This window comes from Triticum urartu, chromosome 7A (assembly GCF_056163025.1).
Source record: "Triticum urartu cultivar PI428250 chromosome 7A, HENAU_Tu73, whole genome shotgun sequence".
Taxonomy (NCBI): domain Eukaryota; kingdom Viridiplantae; phylum Streptophyta; class Magnoliopsida; order Poales; family Poaceae; genus Triticum; species Triticum urartu.
The window spans coordinates 483280135-483297023 of record NC_141879.1 but is presented as its reverse complement, the minus strand read 5'-3'; the positions used below and the strand labels follow the sequence as shown (position 1 = coordinate 483297023).

Here is a 16889-nt window from a genome sequence, read left to right as displayed (position 1 = left end):
AAAAAAGCCCACAAACAAGACGGCCCGCCCCAATCTCGCGTGGAGACATTGGCTGACGCGCACGTCAACGCGACACGCATGAGCGTGCTAGGAACGATCACTTTGCGCGAGTTTTAACGACATATATAATCTGACGGCCCTAGACTTAGATGTGACATCCTTAAATATAATCTAGATGTGAGTTAGCAATTCCGGAAGGTTAAACATAAGAACTCCTTTTCGTGACATGATTTTAGAATTTTACATTCCAAATGCCACGGGGTCTTCAGCGAGGAATCGCTGAGACGTTCCTTCAGGCACTTCATAGTATTGCACCCGCTGGCTATTGCCTGTCGTCAGGCCTCCAATGCAGTCAGGATAGAGACAGAATATGGTCAAGCGATATAGAAAGCGTCCCTTCTCCTTGAGCTCCTGACCAGCGCTGCTGTCGCCCTCAATGAAGACGCATTGTACGAGGCAGAATTTGCTGGGTTTGCTCTCACCCGTTCCTATGTAGATGAGGGTCGCGCTTACATGCCTCTCGGCTGGATCCTGGCTGAAGAGCTTCTCCTCACCGAGTTTCGAAGAAAGCCTGGGGCTAGTGCCATCGATGGGCACATAACAAAAATAGAGTTGGCCGAGGGTGTTCGGTTCTTTGGAGAGCCCAACAAAGGCATTGAGGTGCTGGTCAAAGTGACCACGGCCATCGAAGGGCAGCGCCCAGCTGCCAAGTCGTTTCCATGAAAGTTCCACGGTGTCAAAGGCGAAGGTGGCCTTAGTGTCGTCTATCTTGGTGCTGACGATGAAGGCCCGTGACCGGGGCTGCACGACGTAGGAGGTGACGTCATAACGCTGAAATGGCGGTTCCGGGAGCTGTTTCCACGGGCTCTCCACGCCGTGAGAAGAACCCAGCGGGGGGTCCCTGTCCCAGACAAGCATCTTGAAGCTGCCTAGGCTCAGGCAGAACATCTTGTTGCCGTCGAAGAAATAGATGGGGTGAAGCGGATAAAACTGCCCGGGGAAAAGGGTGAGGCTCCACTCGCGAACGTCGACCATGGTGGTGAAGCCCCCGGCCATAGAACAGTTGCCCTCGTAATACCTGCAATGCATGGCCAAGATCTTGGTGCCGAAGGCTGACACGAAGTGCTGCGGCGCCCCATGCCTTGCCTCCAAGCGCAGGAACACCGGAGGCGGGGGCTTCGCGTCGGCTGAGGATGAGATGGCAGAGCCGGAGGACGGTATTACCTCGCGGATGTTGTGCCCTCGCGACCAGTCATTTTTTTTAAACAAGGCAAAAGGCTTGCTATTTTCATTGAATAAGAAGAAGGTTTAAGAGTCTTGGCCAAAGGGCAGGTTACAAGCATCACTCTCGCAGCATTATATTACACAAATATTTCGCCCCAGTAAGACATCACAACGAAGTTTCCGCTTTGACGCGAGCCACAAGCACCCTAACCGAAATCGCCGTGTTGCGAAACACACGTGCATTTCGCTCATTCCAGATTTCCTAAGAAATAAGAAGCATAAGGGAAAGAAACGCCCTTCGAGATTGTGACCTCCTGGAAGCAATGTAACACCACCACTCCTTGACGAAAATCATGCCTCCCCAATCTGTAGGATGAACATCATGTAAACTAAGCCATGTTTTAATCATTCCCCAAACTCTAACAGTGTACTGACATTGAAAGAAAAGATGAGCTTGGTTGGCCATCAATAATAGGATTTGGACGGCTGACCGGCTTCAGCGCAGGGGCTGGCCAAACTGTAACCTTTGCCCGCTATGCAAACAAACGCGACCAGTCATCGAAGACAAGGTAAACGCTAGGCATGACCCTAGTTCGTCGTCTTTGCTCGTCCCCTTCTTGGTTACCCTATATAGGACCTATCTAGGACGGGATTGATGGCTTATATAAAGGGACGAAACACTAGGAACGTCGGACAGAGCTATGTATCGCGGTTGCAACGCTGACTCGTTTCACGCTGGAGACTCGCTAGCTCGCTACATGGGCCAGGCCCAGCCCGTACGGGCAACCACGAGCCGTTCAGGCCTCGCGCCGCTCGCTAAATTATTTTTCTGTAGTTTTTTCACGTCATTTTTTCACTTTTTTTTGTTTGTCTCAATTTTTTTTTACTATTTTGCTCCTTTCCGGTTTTGGGGAACTTTCCAGAACCTTATTTCACCGGTTTTTATTTTTCTTTTTTGGTTTTCTCTCATTGTTTTACCGATTTTATTAAAAATCAAAAATCTTCATAAAATGTACACAGATTCAGAAAAAATCATGGACTCGATAAAAGTTCACAGATTTGAAAAAAGTTCACATGAATTCAAAAAATATTTGTGAATTTGAGAAAGGTTCACGCGAACACACAAAAATGTTTATGAATTCAAAAAATATTCGTCAATTTGTAAAAAGTTGACGCAAAAATATTCTCTAGCATGCTTCCACCACTTCTAATTATCTCAACGTGTGTGCTTCCACATCATCAAAATTGTTGTAGCCATTAGATTTATTAGCTTGATCCACTAGCATCTGTTCGATCTATGCATGGGAATTCTCTAGCATGCATCATGCATGAGTGAATTCTAAGTTGGTTATTCCATTCAACATGCACAATTTTTCATGTTAAGATTTTTTTGCTCGTGTAGAAATTTCTCACATGGTATGTAAGTACTAAATCAATACTCTACACAACATTTAGAAACTATATATTCAATTCTGCGGCATCCGGCGGGGTATCATCGAGTTAGAAAAAATGTTCTCCTAATGCTTTAATTATTAAGCATAATGCTTCATGACAATCTCTTTTCAGCACAAGTAATTATAACCACTGGTCCAAGTGGGGTTATTTTATAATTTGAATACATAGGCATAAAACAGACAAAAGTGGGTCAAACAAAACTAAATGAGATTATGAGAATCCATCACAATGACAAATGCAACTGCAAAGGAGGTGAGAAACCCACATGATCTTCAATAGCCACTTGACACTTGACAGTATTATCGCCATATGGAGAATGTAAGAGCAAAATCCTAGTTGTACATATATTTCCTCCTTATGTAGAAATGATCTAGTTTTTAATGACAAAATCGCTTCTCCTCTGCAGGTTATTTTTCGGTGTACGCACTCGCTATGTTCATGGAGGTGTATACGTGATTGGAGTAGGTGGCTACGGAGGTTTTTTTTCTCAACATGGGTGTCAGCATAACCTACGGATCGATCCATCATCCCCTTCGACATAGGCATAGCGTCGGTCTATAGGACTCTACTGTTGTCGATTTGTCGGTTTTTATTTCCTGAATTTTTGTCAGACTTCTGGATTTGGCCGTGTGCATTCTAATTATGTAAAGCCCGGGTGTTACTCATAATGCTTTGTATCCGCTTAATGCTACATTATGAGATAATAAAGTCGCCCTTTATTGAAAAAATACTAGATGGCATCAAGTTTCAGCATCTCAAGCACAGTCGTATAACATTTTGAGATTTTCGTCGGTCAATATACATGTTCACAAAACAAGGACACATACCATAATAAATCAGGACACTTAACTGATTCACTTCTAGACTAGGAGACAACCAGAAATCTGACGCATCGACCAAACACTACCGAGACTCATGATAATTGCCCAAGCATCCCACTGCTCGTGTCGTAGCCCACATCGTCATCCTCCGGCACGATGCTTTCAAGCAAGCAGGTACTTCTCAATCTCCTTGAGGTAATCCAGGAGCATCACGACGATGAAGAGAAAGAACCCACCAAGGTAGTTGTTGCTGCCACCGCCCCTTCTATCGTCGTCGCCTCCTTTGCTGAAATAGGACAGAGGGAACTAACCACTTTCATCGTCCAGATTAGGCTCTTGAACTTTCCCTAAAACCGTAAACAATATACCACAAGCAAAATTAAGTGGATTACCCACTCCGATAAAACTAGGTTAAATTTGAGTGTGCCAGTGTGAGAGTGGACAAGAAAACCACCTTTGGAATCTGATTGTTTGACAGTCACGATTGAAGAAATTATTTTTCAGGAACAATTCATATGATTTTTTTATCAAATTAAGTGATATGGTGCAGACCCCTGACCCGGCCCATCGCCTCTGCGGCTTCCTCTCTCCCATATTTTTTTCAAAGAAGTTTCTTCTAGGTTTTTTCTATGTCACGTTAAATGGCACGATTTCTATCTAACAGATCCAAACATATTTTCTATGGCTATTAGTTATTCCGTAGAAACGGAGAATTTTGGTTGTGTGTTTTATAAAACATCATGAATTGTGAAAATATTATTCAGAAAAAGGTCATGCACATGATTTTCGAAAATATGTTATTAAAACCCATGACTTGTTCAACGTAGTGCTGTATCACAAATAAACCCATTTCCTTTGCCACCCCATCTCCCTCATATTTCTTCAGAAAAATACGTTTTGTATGCCACATTAAGTGATACGGTTTGTGTCTCACAGACCCAAACATATTTTCTATTATTTGTTAGAAACGGAAATTTTGGTTGCAAGTTCATAAAACATCATGTGTTGTGAATATTCAAAAAGGTAACGCTCATGGTTTTAAAAAATAATAAGGTATTTAGAGAAGACCGACTCACAATCCAAAAAATTAACAAAAACGACATGCGGTGAGCGTGGATCGAACACGCGACCTTCAGATCTTCAGTCTGACGCTCTCCCAACTGAGCTATCCCCGCTATTGTTTGTTTATCCACGTATTCAGCTTTTATGCACAGATTTAGCATACCAACTGTTAGAGCTCACATCGAAAGAAGATAATTCATCAAGTCTGTCCTTTTTTGATCAATTATCTTTGCGCATTTGGAGTGGATACGAACTCACAAACATTATCTTGTACACTCTAGACATTTGGATAAACAAAAGGATGCAAATCTAATCGTTGAATCTGACTGTAGGTTCTATCACTTACCCTTCTCTAAATACAAATACAGACATCCCATCACAAGTCAGGAAAATAGTTGCAAATTCTTTGCAATAACTCTCAGGGAAGACCACACCAAGGTTGAGCTCCGTTGCCACTGGCTGATCTTTTTTTAAAGATCGTCCGGGTCGCAAGCTGTCGGATCTGACACCATCAAGCGGGGGCCTTTTATTTGAAACAGGCAAATTTTTTGCCATTTTCATTGATTAAGAAAAAAAGAGTTATCCTGTTAATTAGCGAAAAACTAGGCAAGAACCTAGATGCAAACCCCAAAGGGGCAAACGCGGACGACCTGGCCACAACAACGCCAAACAATGGACCGCAGCGTCAAGAACATGGCAGCTCCGATTTTGCTGACGAGTTTCACAGGAAAAAGTTGTTAGCCTCGCATCGACCTAGTCCAGCGCAACATCCGGAGAGCACTGCCTGCTGAAAACCGCCCTCATGGAGTCATCGTCGCTGCAGCGGCCCTGCCGACCGCAGCTCCGACTTCTTTGTCACAACCAGAAACCAGCATGGGCACACCCATTGACAGTGGTGGAGGCAGAAAAATATTATCAGGGGGCCGAGGGCTGTTAGAACTGGTTGGGGAGGGCCAAATCACTAGAAAGTAGGTTTTTAGCAGCAAAATACACACTAATTATGCATTGTTCATTAGATGATTAGCAGCAAATATGAGATGTTAGGGGGGGGGGCAGGGCCCCTGTTGGTCCCCCTGTCTCCGCCACTGCCCATTGAAGCACAGGACCTTCGACATCAAAAGGACAAAGCCGCGACTCAGCTCTGATCACCAACATCGTCGTTGCCACATGCGTCGCAACGCCACACCAACCTCACCGTCGGTCGGGCACCTCCCGGCCGCGATGGCGTGCACGTCCAGCCTGTAGGAAGCACAAAAGGGACCAAGATCTTCAAGACGGCGCCCCCAGGAGGGAAAACAGCGTTGGAGACGACGTCGCCGTCTGATCCAACCAGGATCCTGACTATCGCCCGGAGATCTTGACCAGAGAGTTGAAGTGCACCGATCACCACGATGACGCCTCCAAGGAAGAAAGCGACACCCACGAGCGCCGCCGCCGGCGGCCAAGCTTTCGCCCGGATCAGCAACACCACCACTCCCATGTAGTCAACCGACGCCAACGAGCACCTCCACTGACCCGCGCACCCCAGAACAGAAATCGTGCCATCGCCATGCAAGGACCACCACCAGGCCTCGCTGCCGAGCCAAACGAGCCTCCCTCCACCAAGAACACCACGGCCGCCTCGTTGCCCACGCGAACTCCACGACTGCCGATACATCAACCACCATCCCGAGGCCGCCGCCTCGGAGTCTAGCATCGCTGCGCTGTAGTCACCGTACCACGCGGAGACAAGACCGCGGCAGGAAACCACCGCTGGCCGGCCGAATTCGACCATGCTCGGCCAGATCCGGCAACGGCTAGCCATACCGTCGACCACCATCGCTCCACCAAGGCCCCTCGCAGCCACACCAAGCGGAGCCGGAGACCAAGTCGGGGAGCCGCCAGCGCCGAGATCCAGAGCTCCATGCCCTCTCATGCCGCCCCGTTGCCATGTGGGAGACCGGAGCGTCACCAGGCCCAGCCGCCCGCGCCGCCCCCGTGGCCACAGTGGTCGCCCGTCCGCCGCCACGAAGCCGGGGCCGAGGCTCAAGATCCAGCACTCTGACCGCACCTTCATGGGGCGGGAGAGCCCCGCTGGCACCGTCTGCTGCGCGGGCTTAGCCCGGCCGCATCATTTGGCGACGGCGAGGGGGTGGAGGAGAGGAGGGGTGGTGGGTGGCGGCGGGGGGGGGGGGGGGGTTGGGCTCCGCCCGAGCCGCCCCGGGAGGCGACGCGGGGGACGGGGGCGGATGGTGACGGTTTTCTCAAGTGGGTGCCCTTCACCATCGCAACAAAGGTGATGCTGTAGGAAACATCGCAAGATCGGTGATTGTTGAGTATATTGATTATTAGGAAATATGAGATAGACTAGGATTTATTCTGGCTTGTCTTGTACTCTAAGTAGATCATTGTACTCCTATATATATGCCCATGAGGCTCAAGCAATACAACAACTATTCCACCAAATCTCTCTCTCCCTTCTAACATGGTATCAGCCTAATCGATCCTAAACCCTAGCCGTCGCGGCTTCCGCACCCGCGCGCCGCCCCCGGGACGGTCGGCCTCCATGACCGCCGCCGGGGGCCGCGCCGCCCGTACCTAGGGTTTGTCCGCGGGTCGTGTTGACCAGCTGCCCTAGAGAGTCTTTTACCGAGCCCTTGCTCTTTTTTTCGCTCTCTCGCTGGTCGTTTTTATCGGCGTTTTTCTTTTTGGTTTTCCGATCTAATCTTGATCGGTTTGCGGCGGTGACCATCGACCCCCGTGCGCCTCTACTCCGACACTGGTGCGACCGACAGGCTCTTCACTGACCCAATATCCTCGCCCGACAGGCGGCCCCTCACGACCGTCGTACGTGCGCCGGCCCGCTCGTCGATCTACGCCGGCAGTCACCGCCTTCTCGGACCAGGACACCTGCATCGCCCTCTTGGCGGCCTCGCGCCATGCGGCGGCCCATCATCGCCGCCGTTCGCACACCAGCCCGCCCGTCGATTCATGCCACCCGCCTCCACCGCGTCTGCACGGCGCGGCCCTACGGTCTACCTCGCCGGCCTCGTCCCCGGTTGCGTCGGGCTAACTGCGCCAGGCTCGTCGGCTGCCTCAGCTTGGGCCCCACTGCTATGTTGGTCGCTCAGGCCTCGCTGCCCGGGCGCCGGCGCTGCTTTGGCAGCCCGGGTGCCGGTGCTGACGTGCTCGTCCTCACGACGTCACACGCCATCCGCCACCGTCGGCTTCATCTCGGACTCCGTCGCCACCCCTCCTCCACTGAGTGGCATCCCCGACGTTGCGCGCGATCGGCTTGATCACCCGCTCACCGCCGCGATCCGCCTCACCTACGCCGCGCGAGCGACCTAGCCCGTCGGTTACGCGCGCCTCCACAGGTCCCGTGAAGATAGTCCCGAGTACCACACGCCTCTCCGTCGATCGAGCATCGGGTCCCGCTACGTCGCCCCGTTGGGCCGCAGCGCCGCCGCCCCGTGGTTCTCCTCACGGCTGCATCGACTCGTGTTTCGCCGCTGCGTCGCCTCTTCGAGCCGTAGTACCGCAATACACGGTCCCTGCCGCCACCCTGAGGCCGTCCTCGCGGTTGCACCGACCCGCGCTCCATCGTTGCGCCACGGCTTGCGGTCCCCGCTGCCGCCCCGAGGTCTTCCCGCCGTTGCCCTGACCTGCCCGTCTCCGCCGCGTCGCCCCTTCGGGCCATAGCGCCACAGCCCGCGGTCCACTCCGCTGTCATCGCGCGTCGACCTCCCGTGGTATGCGCCACGCCGTCTTCCTTTGGCGCGGGAACGCCACCATCTGCGCCGGTCTTCTTCACGCTGTCGAGTTCTTCGCCTACTTCGAGCACCGCCGCCGCACTCCTAACCTAGTCGCCGCCGCCGTCAAGCCGCCGCCGCTACCTCCATAGCTGCCGTCACCGCCCGTCCACCCCGTTCGACTTCGTCCAGCACCAGCCCGTCACCGGCGTCGCCGTCATCTACCCCGACCACTTCGTCTACTCCGACCACCATTGGTGACATCGGCCTCGCGCCGATGGGCGCCGCAATCGTGTCGAGTTCTTCTCTGCTGGCCCCTCCGACTTCTTCGACATGGCATACAGCTCATGCAGGTCCCTCCTCTATGCATGCCCGGTGCTGGCAATGTTGGGGAACGTAGTAATTTCAAAAAAATTCCTACGCACACGCAAGATCATGGTGATGCATAGCAACGAGAGGGGAGAGTGTCATCCACGTACCCTCGTAGACCGTTAAGTGGAAGCATTATAACAACGCGATTGATGTAGTCGTACGTCTTCATGATCGACCGATCCTCAGCACTGAACGTACGACACCTCCGCGTTCAGCACATGTTCAACTCGGTGATGTCCCGCGAACTCATGATCAAGTAGAGCTCGGGAAAGAGTTTTGTCAGCACAACGGCGTGGTGACGATGTTGATGAAGCTACCGACGCAGGGCTTCGCCTAAGCAGTGCTACAATATAACCGAGGTGGATTATGATGGAGGGGGCACCGCACATGGCTAAGAGATCAATAGAACAATTGTTGTGTCTATGGGGTGCCCCTGCCCCCGTATATAAAGTAGCTAGGGGGGCGGCGGCTGGCCAAGGAGGAGGGCGCGCCAAGGGGGGAGTCCTACTCCCACCGGGAGTAGGACTCCCTCTTTTCCTAGTTGGAGTAGGAGAGGAGAAGGAAGGGACAGAGGAAGAGAAGGAAAGGGGGCGCCGCCCCCCTCCTTGTCCAATTCGGACTAGAGGGGGAGGGGCACGCGGCTGCCCTTCGCCGCCCCTCCTCGTCTCCCACTAAGGCCCATTAGGCCCAATATACTCACCGGGGGGTTCTGGTAACCCCCCGGTACTCCGGTAAATGTCTGAAACCTCCCGGAACCCTTCCGGTGTCCAAACATAGTCATCCAATATATAGATTTTTACGTCTCGACCATTTCGAGACTCCTCCTCATGTCCGTGATCATATCCGGGACTCCGAACTACCTTCGGTACATCAAAACACAAAAACTCATAATACCGATCGTCACAGAACTTTAAGCGTGCGGACCCTATGGGTTCGAGAACTATGTAGACATGACCGAGACACGTCTCCGGTCAATAACCAATAGAGGAACCTGGATGCTCATATTGGTTCCTACATATTCTACGAAGATCTTTATCGGTTAAACCGCATAACAATATATGTTGTTCCCTTTGTCATCGGTATGTTACTTGCCCGAGATTCGATCGTCGGTATCTCAATACCTAGTTCAATCTCGTTACCGGCAAGTCTCTTTACTCGTTCTGTAATGCATCATCCCACAACTAACTCATTATTTGCATTGCTTGCAAGGCTTATAGTGATGTGCATTACCAAGAGGGCCCAGAGATACATCTCCGACAATCGGAGTGACAAATCCTAATCTTGATCTATGCCAACTCAACAAGTACCATCGGAGACACCTGTAGAGCACCTTTATAATCAGCCAGTTACATTGTGACATTTGCTAGCACACAAAGTGTTCCTCCGGTAATCGTGAGTTGCATAATCTCATAGTCATATGAACATGTATAAGTCATGAAGAAAGCAATAGCAGTAAACTAAAACGATCAAGTGCTAAGCTAACGGAATGGGTCAAGTCAATCACATCATTCTTCTAATGATGTGATCCCGTTTATCAAATGACAACTCATGTCTATGGTTAGGAAACATAACCATCTTTGATCAACGAGCTAGTCAAGTAGAGGCATACTAGTGACACTATGTTTGTCTATGTATTCACACATGTATTGTGTTTCCGGTTAATACAATTCTAGCATGAATAATATACATTTATCATGAAATAAGGAAATAAATAATAACTTTATTATTTCCTCTAGGGCATATTTCCTTCAGTCTCCCACTTGCACTAGAGTCAATAATCTAGATTACACAGTAATGATTCTAACACCCATGGAGCTTTGGTGTTGATCATGTTTTGCTCGTCAGAGAGGCTTAGTCAACAGGTCTGCAACATTTAGATCCGTATGTATCTTGCAAATCTCTATGTCTCCCACCTGGACTTGATCCCGGATGGAATTGAAGCGTCTCTTGATGTGCTTGGTTCTCTTGTGAAATCTAGATTCCTTTGCCAAGGCAATTGCACCAGTATTGTCATAAAAGATTTTCATTGGACCCGATGCACTAGGTATGACACCTAGATCAGATATGAACTCCTTCATCCAGACTCCTTCATTTGTTGCTTCCGAAGAAGCTATCTACTCCGCTTCACACGTAGATCCCGCCACGACGCTTTGTTTAGAACTGCACCAACTGACAGCTCAACCGTTCAATATAAACACGTATCCGGTTTGCGATTTAGAATCGTCTGGATCAGTGTCAAAGTTTGCATCGACGTAACCATTTACGACGAGCTCATTGTCACCTTCATAAGCGAGAAATATATCCTTAGTCCTCTTTAGGTACTTCAGGATGTTCTTGACCGCTGTCCAGTGCTCCACTCCTGGATTACTTTGGTACCTCCCTGCTAAACTAATAGCAAGGCACACATCAGGTCTGGTACACAGCACTGCATACATGATAGAGCCTATGGCTGAAGCATAGGGAACACTTTTCATTTTCTCTCTATCTTCTACAGTGGTCGGGCATTGAGTCTTACTCAACTTCACACCTTGTAACACAGGCAAGAACCCTTTCTTAGCTTGATCCATTTTGAACTTCTTCAAAACTTTATCAAGGTATGTGCTTTGTGAAAGTCCAATTAAGCGTCTTGATATATCTCTATAGATCTTGATGCCCAATATATAAGCAGCTTCACCGAGGTATTTCATTGAAAAACTCTTATTCAAGTATCCTTTTATGCTATCCAGAAATTCTATATCATTTCCAATGAACAATATGTCATCTACATATAATATTAGAAATGCTACAGAGCTCCCACTCACTTTCTTGTAAATACAGGCTTCTCCAAAAGTCTGTATAAAACCATATGCTTTGATCACACTATCAAAATGTTTATTCCAACTCCGAGAGGCTTGTACCAGTCCATAAATGGATTGTTGGAGCTTGCACACTTTGTTAGTACCCTTTGGATCAATAAAACCTTCAGGTTGCATCATATACAACTCTTCTTCCAGAAACCCATTCAAGAATGTAGTCTTTACATCCATTTGCCAAATTTCATAATCATAGAATGCGGCAATTGCTAACATGATTCGGACGGACTTAAGCATCGCTACGGGTGAGAGTGTCTCATCATAGTTAACTCCTTGAACTTGTCAAAAACCTTTTGCGACAAATCGAGCTTTGTAGACAGTAACATTACCGTCAGCGTTAGTCTTCTTCTTGAAGATCCATTTATTCTCGATGGCTTGCCGATCATTGGGCAAGTCAACCAAATTCCATACTTTGTTCTCATACATGGATCCCATCTCAGATTTCATGGCTTCAAGCCATTTTGCGGAACCTGGGCTCATCATCGCTTCCTCATAGTTCGTAGGCTCGTCATGATCAAGTAACATGACCTCTAGAAGAGGATTACTGTACCACTCTGGTGCAGATCTTACTCTGGTTGACCTACGAGGTTCAGTAGTTACTTGATGTGAAGTTTCATGATCATCATCATTATCTTCCTCACTAATTGGTGTAGGTGTCACAGGAACCGGTTTTCTGTGATGAACTACTCTCCAATAAGGGAGCAGGTATAGTTACCTCATCAAGTTCTACTTTCCTCCCACTCACTTCTTTCGAGAGAAACTCCTTCTCTAGAAAGGATCAATTCTTAGCAACAAATGTCTTGCCTTCGGATCTGTGATAGAAGCTGTACCCAACAGTCTCTTTTGGGTATCCTATGAAGACACATTTCTCCGATTTGGGTTCGAGCTTATCAGGTTGATGTTTTTTCACATAAGCATCGCAGCCCCAAACTTTAAGAAACAACAACTTTGGGTTCTTGCCAAACCACAGTTCATAAGGCGTCGTTTCAACGGATTTCGACGGTGCCCTATTTAACGTGAATGCAGTCGTCTCTAAAGCATAACCCCAAAATGATAGTGGTAAATCAGTAAGAGACATCATAGATCACACCATATCTAGTAAAGTATGATTATGACGTTCGGACACACCATTACGCTGTGGTGTTCCGGGTGGCGTGAGTTGCGAAGCTATTCCACATTATTTCAAATGTAGACCAAACTCGTAACTCAAATATTCTCCTCCACGATCAGATCGTAGAAACTTTATTTTCTTGTTAAGATGATTTTCCACTTCACACTGAAATTCTTTGAACTTTTCAAATGTTTCAGACTTATGTTTCATTAAGTAGATATATGAAGGAAATATGCCCTAGAGACAATAATAAAGTTATTATTTATTTCCTTATATCATGATAAAAGTTTATTATTCATGCTAGAATTGTATTAACCGGAAACATAATACATGTGTGAATACATAGACAAACAGAGTGTCACTAGTATGCCTCTACTAGACTAGCTTGTTAATCAAAGATGGTTATGTTTCCTAACCATGGACAAAGAGTTGTCATTTGATTAACAGGATCACATCATTAGTTGAATGATCTGATTGACATGACCCATTCCATTAGCTTAGCACCCGATCTTTTAGTATGTTGCTATTGCTTTCTTCATGACTTATACATGTTCCTATGACTATGAGATTATGCAACTCCTGTTTGCCAGAGGAACACTTTGTGTGCTACCAAACGTCACAACGTAACTGGGTGATTATAAAGGAGCTCTGCAGGTGTCTCCAAAGGTACATGTTGGGTTGGCGTATTTCGAGATTAGGATTTGTCACTCCGATTGTCGGAGAGGTATCTCTGGGCCCTCTCGGTAATGCACATCACTTAAAGCCTTGCAAGCATTGCAACTAATGAGTTAGTTGCGGGATGATGTATTACAGAACGAGTAAAGAGAATTTCCGGTAACAAGATTGAACTAGGTATGGGATACCGACGATCGAATCTCGGGCAAGTAACATACCGATGACAAAGGGAACAACGTATGTTGTTATGCGGTCTGACCGATAAAAGATCTTTGTAGAATATGTAGGAGCCAATATGAGCATCCAGGTTCCGCTATTGGTTATTGACCGGAGACGTGTCTCGGTCATGTCTACATTGTTCTCGAACCTGTAGGGTCCGCACGCTTAAGGTTACGATGACCGTTATATTATGAGTTTATGCATTTTGATGTACCGAAGGTTGTTCGGAGTCCCGGATGTGATCACGGACATGACGAGGAGTCTCGAAATGGTCGAGACATAAAGATTGATATATTGGAAGCCTATGTTTGGATATCGGAAGTGTTCCGGGTGAAATCGGGATTTTACCGGAGTATCGGGAGGTTACCGGAACCCCCCGGGAGCTATATGGGCCTAAGTGGGCCTTAGTGGAAAAGAGAAGGGGCAGCCCAAGATGGGCCGCGCGCCCCTCCCCTCCCTTGGTCCGAATAGGACAAGGAGAGGGGGCCGGCCCCCCTCTCTCTTTTCCCCCCTCCGCGAATCCTATTCCAACTAGGATTGGGGGGGGGGGATCCTACTCCCAAAGGGAGTAGGACTCCTCCTGGTGTGCCTCTCCTAGGCCGGCCGCACCCCCCCCCCCTTGAGCCTTTATATACGGAGGCAGGGGCACCCCAGATAAACACAAGTTGATCCACGTGATCATATTCTTAGCCGTGTGCGGTGCCCCCTTCCACCATAGTCCTCGATAATATTGTAGCGGTGCTTAGGCGAAGCCCTGCTGCAGTAGTACATCAAGATCGTCACCACGCCATCATGCTGACGGAACTCTTCCCCGACACTTTGCTGGATCGGAGTCCGGGGATCGTCATCGAGCTGAACGTGTGCTAGAACTCGAAGGTGCCATAGTTTCGGTGCTTGATCGGTCGGGCCGTGGAGACGTACGACTACATCAACCAAACGCTTCCGTTGTCGATCTACAGGGGTACGTAGATCACACTCTCCCCCTCTCGTTGCTATGCATCACTATGATCTTGCGTGAGCGTAGGAATTTTTTTGAAATTACTACGAAACCCAACAATATACCCATATCTGCTCAAATCATCTGTGAAGGTGAGAAAATAACGATACCCGCCGTGTGCCTCAATATTCATTGGACCACATACATCGGTATGTATGATTTCCAACAAATCCGTTGCTCTCTCCATTGTTCTCGAGAACGGCGTTTTAGTCATCTTGCCCATGAGGCATGGTTCGCAAGTACCAAGTGATTCATAATCAAGTGATTCCAGAAGTCCATCGGTATGGAGTTTCTTCATGCGCTTTACACCAATATGACCCAAACGGCAGTGCCACAAATAAGTTGCACTATCATTATCAACTCTACATCTTTTGGCTTCAACATTATGAATATGTGAATCACTACTATCGAGATTTAATACAAATAGACCACTCTTTAAGGGTGCATGACCATAAAAGATATTACTCATATAAATAGAACAACCATTATTCTTAGATTTAAATGAATAACCGTCTCACATCAAACAAGATCCAGATATAATGTTCATGCTTAACGCTGGCACCAAAGAACAATCATTTAGGTCTAAAACTAATCCCGAAGGTAGATGTAGAGGTAGCGTGTCGACGGCGATCACATCGACTTTGGAACCATTTCCCACGCGCATCATCACCTCGTCCTTAGCCAGTCTTCGCTTAATCCATAGTCCCTGTTTCGAGTTGCAAATATTAGCAACAGAACCAGTATCAAATACCCAGGTGCTACTGCGAGCTCTAGTAAGGTACACACCAATAACATGTATATCACATATACCTTTGTTCACCTTGCCATCCTTCTTATCCGCCAAATACTTGGGGCAGTTCCGCTTCCAGTGACCAGTCCCTTTGCAGTAGAAACACTCAGTCTCAGGCTTAGGTCCAAACTTGGGTTTCTTCTCTTGAGCAGCAACTTGTTTGCCGTTCTTCTTGAAGTTCCCTTTCTTCTTCCCTTTACCCTTTTTCTTGAAACTGGTGGTCTTGTTGACCATCAACACTTGATGCTCCTTCTTGATTTCTACCTCCGCAGCCTTTAGCATTGCGAAGAGCTCGGGAATCGTCTTATCCATCCCTTGCATATTATAGTTCATAGCGAAGCTCTTGTAGCTTGGTGGCAGTGATTGAAGAACTTTGTCAATGACACAATCAACCGGAAGATTAACTCCCAGCTGGGTCAAGTGATTATGGTACCCAGACATTCTGAGTATATGTTCACTGACAGAACTATTCTCCTCCATCTTGCAGCTATAGAACTTATTGGAGACTTCATATCTCTCAATCCGGGCATTTTCTTGAAATATTAACTTCAACTCCTGGAACATGTCATATGCTCCATGACGTTCAAAATGTCGTTGAAGTCCCGGTTCTAAGCCGTAAAGCATGGCACACTGAACTATCGAGTAGTCATTAGCTTTGCTCTGCCAAACGTTCATAACATCTGGCGTTGCTCCTGCAGCGGGTTTGGCACCCAGCGGTGCTTCCAGGACATAATTCTTCTGTGCAGCAATGAGGATAATCCTCAAGTTACTGACCCAGTCCGTGTAATTGCTATCATCATGTTTCAACTTTGTACCGAATGTTGTTCGGAGTCCCGGATGTGATCACGGACATGACGAGGAGTCTCAAAATGGTCGAGACATAAAGATTGATATATTGGAAGCCTATGTTTGGATATCGGAAGTGTTCCGGGTGAAATCGGGATTTTACCGGAGTATCGGGAGGTTATCGGAACCCCCCGGGAGCTATATGGGCCTAAGTGGGCCTTAGTGGAAAAGAGAAGGGGCAGCCCAAGATGGGCCGCGCGCCCCTCTCCTCCCTTGGTCCGAATAGGACAAGGAGAGGGGGCCGGCCCCCCTCTCTCTTTTCCCCCCTCCGCGAATCCTATTCCAACTAGGATTGGGGGGGGGGGAATCCTACTCCCAGAGGGAGTAGGACTCCTCCTGGTGTGCCTCTCCTAGGCCGGCCGCACCCCCCCTTGAGCCTTTATATACGGAGGCAGGGGCACCTCAGATAAACACAAGTTGATCCACGTGATCATATTCTTAGCCGTGTGCGGTGCCCCCTTCCACCATAGTCCTCGATAATATTGTAGCGGTGCTTAGGCGAAGCCCTGCTGCAGTAGTACATCAAGATCGTCACCACGCCGTCGTGCTGACGGAACTCTTCCCCGACACTTTGCTGGATCAGAGTCCGGGGATCGTCATCGAGCTGAACGTGTGCTAGAACTCGAAGGTGCCGTAGTTTCGGTGCTTGATCGGTCGGGTCGTGGAGACGTACGACTACATCAACCAAACGCTTCCGTTGTCGATCTACAAGGGTACGTAGATCACACTTTCCC

At 48.3% G+C, this 16889-nt stretch overlaps 1 protein-coding gene and 1 non-coding gene across 2 annotated transcripts; both read right to left on the bottom strand.

Annotated features, from left to right (window-relative positions):
• Positions 1 to 240: 240 nt before the first annotated feature.
• Positions 241 to 1149, bottom strand: LOC147960063 (uncharacterized). Its single transcript, XM_087533115.1, has one exon. The coding sequence runs from the start codon at positions 1087 to 1089 to the stop codon at positions 241 to 243; it is 849 nt and encodes a 282-aa protein (XP_087389241.1). The 5' UTR covers positions 1090 to 1149.
• A 3453-nt stretch (positions 1150 to 4602) lies between these two features.
• TRNAF-GAA (transfer RNA phenylalanine (anticodon GAA)) lies at positions 4603 to 4675 on the bottom strand. Its single transcript has one exon. It is a non-coding gene; the product is annotated as a tRNA-Phe (tRNA).
• Between the last annotated feature and the right edge of the window lie 12214 nt (positions 4676 to 16889).

Coding starts and splice junctions, on each gene's coding strand:
- LOC147960063 (XM_087533115.1), bottom strand. CDS start 1,089: ATGCATTGCAGGTATTACGAGGGCAACTGTTCTATGGCCGGGGGCTTC.